This window comes from Nyctereutes procyonoides, unplaced genomic scaffold (assembly GCF_905146905.1).
Source record: "Nyctereutes procyonoides isolate TBG_1078 unplaced genomic scaffold, NYPRO_anot_genome, whole genome shotgun sequence".
Classification (NCBI taxonomy): domain Eukaryota; kingdom Metazoa; phylum Chordata; class Mammalia; order Carnivora; family Canidae; genus Nyctereutes; species Nyctereutes procyonoides.
The window spans coordinates 4,925,013-4,935,457 of record NW_026575133.1 but is presented as its reverse complement, the minus strand read 5'-3'; the positions used below and the strand labels follow the sequence as shown (position 1 = coordinate 4,935,457).

The following is a 10,445-nucleotide window of genomic DNA, read 5'->3' as shown; positions in this document are numbered from 1 at the left end:
AGGAGGCCACGGGAAGGCCGAGGGGAAAGCGGGCCTTCTTGCTCTGGGAGAACCCAGCGGCAGCCAGAGTCCCAGCCTCTCGCACTGTCTTCGGGGCCAGAGTACTCCCCGGCACTCAGCCCGGGTTTCTGCCTCGGAGGCAGTCCCCGCGACCGATCCCGGGCTACCTCCTCGCCCCTCAGCCCCCTTCCCCAGGCTCCGCGTGAGCTGCGCTCCGGGGCCCCCGGGGAGAGAGACCTGTGTTTTTGTTTGTTTGTTTGTCTTTGCTTGTTTGTTTTTGCTTGTTTTTAACGAGAGGACCTGGCCCTGGGACCCAGCCTTTCTCGCGCTTCAGTCCCGCGGTGCCAGGTTGCAGTGGGGCGCCCGCCGCGTGGGGATCCGCCGCGTCCCTACCAGGCCCGGATGCCCTGCAAGGTGCCCTGCGCGCACGCAGCCCCGGCCGCGGGACCCTGGTGCAACGGCTGTGCGCCGCCGCCGCCGCCGAAGCCGCCCAGGTTGCTCACGTTCACAAAGGGGCCGCCTCCGGCCGCGCTGCAGGCGGGCTGCATGGCCGCGGCCGCCGCTGAGGCCCCGCCGCCCCCGCCGCCGCCGCCGCCTGCCGGGTACGCACAGCCGTAGCTGCCGCTGTAGGCCGCGGCGGCGGCGGCGGCCGCGGCGGCGGCAGCGGCGGCGGCGGCCGAGTTCCCGTAGCCGTAGGCGGGGAAGCCGTTGTAGGAGTAGGCGCCCGCGCCCACGCTGTAGGGCGCGCCGTAGGCTTGCGCGCCCGGCGTGACGCACGGCTTGCCGTCCCGCACCAGCACCGGCACCGCCACGCGGCGCGGCGGCGGCGGGGGCGCGTGTGCGCCCAGCTCCAGGGACTTGTCCTGCCGCTGCCTCTTGCACTTGTACCTGCGATTCTGGAACCAGATCTTGACCTGCGTGGACGTGAGCTTCAGGCTGCTGGCAAGGTGCTCGCGCTCGGGCGCCGACAGGTACCGCTGCTGCTTGAACCTGCGTTCCAGCTCGAAGACTTGGGCTTGCGAGAAGAGGACGCGGGGCTTCCGGCGGCTTCGTGGCTTAGGCCTCTCACTCTCCTCCGCCGCCTTGCAGTCTCCGGCCGCCTCCAGGGGCTTCTTCAGCTGGCAGCTTTCTGCGGAAGAAGCACAACAGCGTCCCTTAGCAATTCCCCGCCGAACCGCGCTTCCTATCCCCAGAGCACCGTGGCCCTTTTGGTGGCAGCGCGGAGCATGCGGTAGCGAATGCCTAGACTTTCTGGAAAGTTTGTGGGTCCTGGCGCCATGAGACCCTGCGACAGCCCGAGCACCCTCAGAACGCCCTTAGCGGGCAGAAGCACGGTCGGTGGGGAGGGGTAGTTAGTGCGGGTTTATTTAGAATGCGGACATCTGTGACAGATTTCTCTATAAACGTGCGGCTCGGCGTGCTAATGAGTTTTCAGGATGAAAGTTTGCAACTACATAATAGCTAGAGTATTTGCAAACTCATTTGCCTACCACTCTGTTACGGACAGCTGAAGGTGTGAAGCGTATTGCTGTCTGGGGGCCCGTGCGTAAGTTGCGTGGAAAAAAAATCCTGTTGGAGATGCTTGAGTGTAACCCACACACCACCACCACCACCCCACCCCCGCATTGCCTAGGAACTTTTTTTTTCTTTTAAAAGACAACATGTCTCCAGCTAAATGTCTGCGTGACGATGTCTGTATTACCTTAAAGCGAAAAAGAAACTTGATTGACTGATTTAGACCGTTTCATGACGATTTTAGGCCCGGGGAAATGTCAGGAGTATAGGCCTTAGCTGCTGCCACATCAAACCTCCTCTTGGGAGAGAGATTCTTTGGCTCTTCTCTCACTCTTCTCTCGGAAACAAACACTTCCCTGGGGGCTTTATTCAGTTATCCGATTTCCCTACCCAATTCACCTCCCATCCGATGTGAGCCGCTGGGATCTAGGACTAGGTTCGGCGCGTTTTTCAATCGGCCTGCAGTCCCACAGCCTGGGACACAAAGCATAACATTATGAATTTTCAAAAAGAAAAAAAAAAAGGCCAGCGCCTCAGGGGTGTTGATGCTTTGCAGGCCCCTAATGGACTGTGTTCCCAAGCACTCTCCGGCCATCCCCTCCCTCTCTGCCGGGTGCTGCGGGTGCCAGGACACTGAACTTGAAGCAGAGAAGTGAGGAAACCACCCAGCAGGTCTCTACCAAAGTTCCTGCGCCCTGCCAACTCAACCTGCTTGGATCATCTTTTTGGAGAAGAGGGGACGGCTGTCCCAGCCTCAAAGACCTCATCTCACGCTAGGGGGGAACAGGAAGAGATTTGAGCTCTTGTCTCTCTAGCTCTTGGGAAGAACAAAAATGCTGTGAGTTGTCAGGATCCAGCCCCTGAACCCGTGTTGCTTATCAGCGTCAGGGCAGCAAGGACTACTTTCCCTTCCCTTGGGGGCTTGCATTGACTCTCCCCTCCTGGGAGGGGTAGTTGTCCTTCTCCCTCCGCCCCGGCTCCCGCGCAGGCACCTGTGCTTTGCGGAGCTGTCATTGACCAGGGTGAGGCATGACCCCAGCCAAAGGTTAAAGGGGCGGGAAGCAGTGTTGGCCGGGTTTGTGGGCTGTTTGCGGGCGCTCCGCCATTGCTCCAGATGTGCGGGTGCGTTTTCTTTCCCCCTCTACTCACTTTGGCTCCGGTCCCTCACGACCTCGGGCTCCTCTTCGTGTTCCTTAGGCCCGCCACACGAGTCTCGCAGGACTGTGTGGACATAGCTCTGGGGACAGAGCCCCGAACCCCCGTGGCCGTCGGCTGTGGCTAGTGAGTTCAAATAGGACAGTTTCTCTCCCTCTTCCTCCTCGTCCTCCTCTCCTCCGTCAGAAAATTGCGTCCCCTCGGCGGCCGCCAGCATGCACGGCGCCGAGTGAAAGTGGTGCTCCAAGTCCGCCTGTAAGTGCGCGCCGTGGAAGTGCTGCTGCTGCTGCTCCAGATTCAAAATGTCTTTGACTGAGAAAGGGGTGGAGGTGACCGGGCTTGGTAACATCATCAGGGCCACTTAATTGTCCAGTCCAAATACTCAATAAATCCCGGCGGGGGCGGGGAAGCAGCGCTGCGGCTCCAGCTCTCCTGGACTCTGCCGCTGCTGCCGAGTCGGGCTTTTGACAGACGCGGTCCGGCTCCAGTCTAAATCGCCTCCATTGGCCCGGACCTGGGGGTCTGGGTTTTGTTACAGCCACTGCAGGGACTGGGGCCGGGGCTGCGAAGCCTGTGTCCGGGGGTCGTGCGTCACGTCGGGGGCGGGGCTCTCGCCTCGGCCTCCCTCCCCATTGGTTCTGGCTCATGCGGACCACGCCCCCCCGCATCCACGGAGTTGGGGTGCTGTGGCGCTACCAGAAATAAAGGACTAGTATAGAGTCGCGAAGTCCAAGTCGTTGTGGGTGAGGCTGCACTGCCCTGGGTGCCCGAACTACCGATTCCCGTCCCGCCTGGCCCTACCTTTCCGGCCAGGGCCAGTTCTGGGAGGCCTCTTGTCCGCGAGCCAGCTGCCAGGAGCGTGGTTTTTCCAGCTGCTGCAGGGCAAGAAAACTTCCTGGCCTGTAAATACCGGCCTCTGGATTCCCAAGAAGATGGAATGTTTTGTGTACCTATGGATGCGCAACGTGTCTGTTCCCGACTTGTTGACTTTGCTCAAGCTGTGCCTTCCACTTGGACGTCTTTCCTGCCCTTGTCTCCATGAGTGGAGAGCTCTTCTCCACGGCTCTGCTCAAATACCACCTCCTCCAAGGAAGCGCTCCCCGATTATCTAGCCGGAAGTCATCTCTCCTGCATCTAAACTTGCAGCGCTTGTTATTAAAGGACATTCGTGTCACTTAGCACTTCCCACCTTGCACTAGATATTGCTGGCCTGGTCGCCTGGGGGTAAACTGTGAGCCCTCCCCGGGGGGGGGGCAGGGTCCCGGTTGCATTTGTCCTTGTAGTTCTTGCAGCTGATGCACTAAGCAGGTAGGTGAGAGGCAGGAGGACAGAGTTGTTACTGAACTTGGTGACAGTTCTTGGTTTGAATCCTGACCTAGTCGGTGTGTGAGCATTTCTAAGCCTCAGTTTCTTTGTCTACAAAAAGAATACTTCTTCAGGGGTTATTGCCAGGGATAAATGACAACATATGCCAGGAGCTTAGTGCAGGGTCCCACACATCTTAAAATGCTCAGGACACCTCAACTACCATTATTCTGCACCAGAGATCAAGCAGCGCTTGTTGACTGCCTTGATGATGGCGTGGCCCGAGCGCTGCACACACTGGGTGGCCTCGTAGGGTCTTGAGAGCAGTATCTGTCAGGAGGGAGGTGACCCAGCCAGAGAGGTCTTTTTTTCTGCATATTGAAACCGGGGGCTAGGTCTCTACCCTCGGAGGTGTCTTTCTAATTTCTCCAACCTATACGCCTTCTGGCGCCCTCGTGCGGCCCCGGGTGTTTTCTGGACGAATCTGAGGGGTTCCCTGAGGTCCTGGAAATTCCACGCTGGTGGAGATCATCTTCCGCACAATAGGCATTCGCCGGCCGCCACGCCTCACCCAGTAAGGAGCAGGGAGCAGCGATCGCTACTGTGAGGCCCACAGAAAGACCCAGGCGCAGCACTGGCCCTGAAAAATACAGAGACCGGTTCCAGCCTAACCTGGGCGCCCCAAGCAATTTTTGGCGGCCAAGATGGTGGAGCAGGAGAGACCGGCCTCAGCTGGAAGGGGCGGGTGGGAGGTGCAGGGACTGTGGACGACGCCCCCGGGGCGGGCGAGGCACACCGGGGATGGACTGTGGGGCAACAGTGGAGAGCAGCCCTTCGGGCCCCGCGATTTTAGGAGTTGTGGGTACCCAAAGCCAAGGAAAGAAGGGCGGGAGGGGAGAGAGGCGGGGCTGTTCAGGAGGGAGCGGAAATGGTGCGGGGAGTCAGCCCCTGAGGCCGCCCGGGGAGCTGGGATGCGGCGCGGGCCACGTGCACCCGGGAGTACTTAGGGTGGCGGCGACTGGCGGGTGGTGGGGGAGACCCTCTGTGGGCAGGGCCCTGCGCTGGTACACCCATTCTTCAGTCGCAGGGGCGCCCGGTGCCTGTCTTCTCGGAATTGAGACTATTGACGTCCCAGGCGGGGCCGACGTCTCCCAAACCAGGCCAGGGGCTGCAGAGAGAAGAATGCGCCGGGTGTTGCTGCGGCTCGCGACCCCTCGGGCGCAAAAGATCCAGAGAGAGGTGGGGGTGAGTGCGCGGCACTGTGGGGTGGGGGTCCTAGTGGATGTGCGTCGCGTTGGCAGGCGAGCCTAAAAGAAGGCAGCTGAGCTCCAGCCCCACTCCACCCCATCCCCCCTGAGCTAACCATCTGGGGCGAAAGTTTCTGGTTCCCATTTTCCCCCCCACCTCTTTGGGTGGTGGTTTTTGTTTGTCTGTTGTTGTTTTGAGTGATTTTAAGAGGGGAAAAAAAGGAAAAAAGCAAAAGCTACCAAATATCTTTCTTTCCCCAGTTTCCAATCCAAGTTTGCATTTCTCTTTGCTACATTCTATTGCTTCTCCGCAGCACGTCGTTCTTAGGCCTTCCCTAAGTTGGTCTCTAAGAAAGCCCATCTTAGACCCGTGGCCAGGGGCCCTGGGAACATGCCCACACAGGCACCGCTGCTGACGGGAGTCCACCAGGTTGCCTCCTCACTGAGCACGAAGAAGCCTGTCTCCTCCTTACTCGCAGGTCCGCGCGGTCCCCTCTCCACCAAACCCACTGACACCACTATCCCGCCAGCTACCCTTGCACCAGGCCTCAGTGGATCTCTCCTGCAGCTTCTGACTGGGTAGCTCCTCGACAGGCCCCCCAGGGACATCGTTCAGGCCGGAGGGGCTGGAGGCGGTGAAGATCCAGAGCGTGGGCCCCACAGGGGCCCAGCTGCCCTGTACCCCCTTTCTCTTCTTATCCCTAACCCTGCGCAGGGCCGATCTAGCCGGCAGGAGACTTCTACCTAGAGCTGATCTTGGCCTCACGACGGGAGCTGGCGCTTAGGACGTCCCCCGCTGCCTTCTTCCTGGTGGTTCAGGCTCCCTTTGGTCAGTCTGGTTCCCCTGCAGCGGAGCTTCCTACCGAGGATCCCCACCAGGTCAATTCCATCTGGGCAGCCTGCCGTTCCCGCGCCCGCAGCCTGGACGCGGGCCGCGAGCTTGTGTGCCGCCAGCTGCGCGCCGGTGTCCGGGGGGACAATGAATGCCAGGGCGGTAGTTACACTACAGCAGCCAGCCGGGGTCTCGGGAGGCACTTACCAGAATGCGGAATCTGGTTCCAACGCGTGTATCCAGTTACGATCGCGTTCTGGGGCATTTGCATTCTCTTGCCTGAAAAAGGGATCTTTGAAATCCTGGAGTTGTGCTCGACTAATAATAGGTTTTCGTTCCAGTCAGTTTACCTAATTACTGTCAGATAAAGTAAATATCTCTGCAACCAAGGAAGCGTTTGATGTTATTTTAATCGAGTGTATCTGCCTACATTTTTAGGCTTTTGTCACGTTACACATTTATGCAAATCCCCCTTCTCCCATATATGATCAAAGATCATAGTAAAATGATGGCAGATTCTATGAGGGGGAAAAGCTGTATAGATGCATAAGTGATATTTGTAAAATTATACCTTTTTTTTGGAGAAAAGCCACGAGCTAACCATTACAATAAATATATTATCAAATAAAAATGTGATGATTCTTTGAAAACTATAAAGTGTTCCCATAAGTTACTATTCTTTATACAAAAGTTGCTTAATTAATATACATAGAAATACAGGCAGATACCAGTCATTTTAGTTATATGTCCCACTGCTTATGTTTTTACCTTCCAACTATTCAAATAACCATTTAATTTATGTAACCACAGTCACAAAGAACTCGGAAATTATCATTACTTCTAATCTAAATGTAGCACCACAGTCAGATAATTGTCTATTAAAGTATGAGAAATAATCCTGTGATGAACACAGCTAGGCAAAACTATAGAACATTACAGGTAAATTTTTTTTCACTGAATGTTTAATTTTTTACTGCTCTTCTAGAAATTTCATTTTCAATGACATCTTACCAAAAAAAAAAAAAAGACATTTCTTCTTTGGCAGTAGCATCAAATAAGTTCTTGTTATTTCATTGTTGTTGATAGTATGTGTTTTGGTTTAATTTTTAGTTGAAGGATATTGGAAAGCTCTCTGAATTTTTGAGCAATCTAGAGGCAATAGTAATTTGTGGAAGGGTAAACAATTTTTCTACTTTTAAAGAAATGTCAATTAGGTAGGTCAGTCCCAGAAGCATTAAAATCATCTAATTCCTTGAGAGGAAATTTTTTCCAAGCTTTGGTAATTTTGTAAGAGAGATTTTAAATTGGAGTTTTGAGCATTTTAGCTTTTTAAAAAAATATTTTGTATATGTTTTTATAAACCCACCACTTCCCTTCCCTGGGAGAAAATCAGTCCAAGTTCAATAAATAGTTCTTTGTAAATTACAGGCTCTTTCTTACTGAGGAAGTGAGTTTCGATTTCTTAAGGAAAGGATCTTCTACATCTATGTTATGTGTATCTGCCCCACTCCAAAAAATTTTAAGATAATATTAAATACAATGTAAAAGCACAGCTTTTGTCAATAAAACCAGCTCTATTCTGCTGATAAAACACACAAGAAAGCCTAACTTTGTCAAATGAAAATTCAATATTTTAAAAAACAAGAGTACCTACATACAGATATTTATTTGTGCTATTTTCGCATGCTATTTGGGAGTGCAACGAACAGTTTTAACTTGGGGATTAAATTGGAATTCTAGATGCATTCCTTAACCTTTATTTATTTATTTTTTGAGTGAGTTTAACTTCCTGTAGCAAAGTTTCAATGTCTATAGACCTTTTAAAATATAATCTGACTTCAGAGGAGCGGCTGCAGTCTTTGGCAGATTAATTCTTTAAACCAGAGCGCCTGCTTGCTCTGTGAGGATCTCTGAGCAGTAAGGGTGGAAGGGTGGGGGAATGTAGTTATCACCTTCCAAGAAGCAGAGATTCTTGGTAACTCTTTCTAGCATGATCTTCCCAACCCTGTTAGCTCTCAACCACCAGCTTCTGGACCCTGGCTTCCTAGGACATAGAAATCTCTGCCCAAATCTCACGGTGGGGGGGGGGGGTCACTAAGAGTGAATAACTTGAAATCATTTGAGAACGAAAAAGACTTTCTCATTTGGGAAAAAAAATTTTTTTTGCCATCTTCTTGTCGCTTAAGAAAAGTCTTATCCCGCCCTCACTGCATCCAGCCCGGAGGTCCTGGTCTTTGGTCCGCACTGGGAAGAGCGATTCCTAAGATCTAGGGGTAACCTTTGCTCCGTCAGTGGGCGTCAGGGTCTGCTGGCCTAGTCGCCCCCTTGCTCTTGGTTTCTTGAAGCCCTGGGCATACCCAATAATTCCCACTGCTCTGGCGACAGTTCCAGCTTGTCAGACTCTGCAGGATGTTTCGGGGGTGGGAGACGGGTGCTGGCCTTGCTCGGAACCGGCCAAGGACCCGACCTGGAAAGGACCAGGGCCCAGGGGCCCGCCGCGCTCCAGGGCACACAGCTGCAGGGACAGAAGGCACGACTTGCCGACTCCCCGGGCCCAGGTCCACAGCTCTGGGCCTCTGGGTTACACAGCCTTGCCCCGTACAGACGCCGGTGTGTCAGGTCTGAGGTCGAGTTGAAGGCACGGCATCTAGGCTGCGGGGGCTGTAAGTGTGCCAGGCCTCACTCCGCCATCCCAGCGTGGGCGCTGCATGGGGAGCCCGAGCACTTTGTCCACGCGGGTCGGGCAGGAGGGAGTGCTGGGCTTTCTCCCCGCGCTGCTCTGCTCTCCGGATGCGGACCAGGAGCCCAGACCTTAGTGAGGAACCCCCCTGGGAGATGCTGGCTGGGCCTTGCCTTCATCCTCAGACGTGCCTGTAGGTTCCCCTCTTGACGTCCCTGCACTTCTGCCCACCGGAGAGAAATACCTTCTTACCTCTGGCTGCTGTGGCACACCGGAGACCGAGACCCCACGAGTCTGGGAGCCTGGGAGCCCAGAACTTCCGCAGTCTGCACCTTACCTCTTGCAGCCAACCCCTTTCTTCCCCTTTGGACTCCTTCCTCTGGCACTAGGCCCAACACTTCTCTACTCCTTCCCTTCTTCACCCCCCCTTTCTCACCCCCCCCCATTCTCCCTCACCTCCTCCTCCTCCTGTCCCCAGCCCTCTTTCCCTCCTCTCCACTCCTCCTTGCCTTTTCCACTCTTATTTTTTCACTCTCTTCCTTTCCCCCATCTTATCTCATCACACCCCCACCACCCTGACTCCCTGGGAAGCTCTCCTGCATTTTTGTCCCTGGCCCCTGCAGGAGTTTCCTGTGTGCACCAGGTGGCTGCATAGGATTGGGTCAGACTAGATGTGCATGGTCTCTCTCCTGAGCCCCAGACTTCCCTCCGCTGCCGCTGCCGTTCTACTCCTGGCTCGCTCTCTGGCACTCTACCTCAGGGGCTGCTCCTAAAGATGCCCGAGCACTTTTGGATTTGTGATAGAGACACTTCTCTGCACCCTGCTTCGGCCTGGAGGACCCCTCCCACCCTCCAGCCCCACAACCCTGAGCAACCTCAAATGAGGGCTCTGATGGGTCTGTGGGGCTCCAGGTGGCAGGCTTGGCCATCCTCCCCGTGGAAATCCCCGCTCCAGGCAGATCCTGCGGGGCCTCCGTTTCCTACTATTGTGGCAGTCTGGAGAGGATCACAGCCGAGCTGAAGGCAACAGTAAGGCCTGGGCCGCAGGCGTCCCTTGAGAGCACAGATCAGGGCTCCCAGATCAGGACTGGCCTCCTCCCTCACTACACAGGCGCTCTATCCAACTGAACTGATCTTTCCTTCTGTTTCTTTCTTGCTAGTCCTACATTAGATTAGGGGTCTTGAGATCATCTCAGCTGGGAAATATTTCAGGGATTGCAGTAAAATGCAGGGGCCAGGGCACCTGGGTGGCTCAGTAGTTGAGCTCTGCCTTTGGCCTAGGTTGTGATCCTGGGGTCCTGGGATGGAGTCCTGCATCAGGCTCCCCAAGGGGAGCCTGCTTCTCCCCTCTGCCTATGTCTCTTTCTCTCTTTCTGTCCCTCATGAATAAATAAATAAAATCTTTAAAAAATGCAGGGACATAATCTAGGAGAGGAGAGTGGGGTCCTGTCTCCCACTAGCCAGCAGGGGCAGGCATTGAGCACTCTGTAGCTATTCTCAGCCCACCTATAATCTCTTAGCCTCTTCCTACTTACTGGGTATGGGGCCACTGAGGACATTGAGTCGCCAGCCTCTGAATCGGAGACAGGGTTTATCTAGGGCCTTCTTCCCTGTAAGTCAGGCTCCCCAGTTGCATAGTGGCCACCCCTACCCTTTTCCATCCCATCTACAACCATGTTTCTGAGGTTGATGACAGTTGTACACTCTGATA

The 10,445-nt window shown here is 54.9% G+C and overlaps 1 protein-coding gene across 1 annotated transcript; it reads right to left on the bottom strand.

The window, feature by feature from the left end:
• Nucleotides 1-389: 389 nt before the first annotated feature.
• On the bottom strand, nt 390-3,022 carry NKX2-3 (NK2 homeobox 3). The gene is made up of 2 exons (XM_055345932.1): nt 2,665-3,022; nt 390-1,129 (listed from the first exon to the last, which is right to left on the bottom strand). The coding sequence occupies exons 1-2, from the start codon at nt 3,020-3,022 to the stop codon at nt 390-392; spliced, it is 1,098 nt and encodes a 365-aa protein (XP_055201907.1).
• Nucleotides 3,023-10,445: the final 7,423 nt, after the last annotated feature.

What these genes read in the sequence shown, in the direction of transcription:
- NKX2-3 (XM_055345932.1), bottom strand. Translation starts at nt 3,022, where the DNA reads ATGATGTTACCAAGCCCGGTCACCTCCACCCCTTTCTCAGTCAAAGAC. An exon ending in CGTGAGGGACCGGAGCCAAA is followed by an intron (nt 1,130 to 2,664) that starts GTGAGTAGAGGG and finishes CTTCTTCCGCAG; the next exon opens with AAAGCTGCCAGCTGAAGAAG.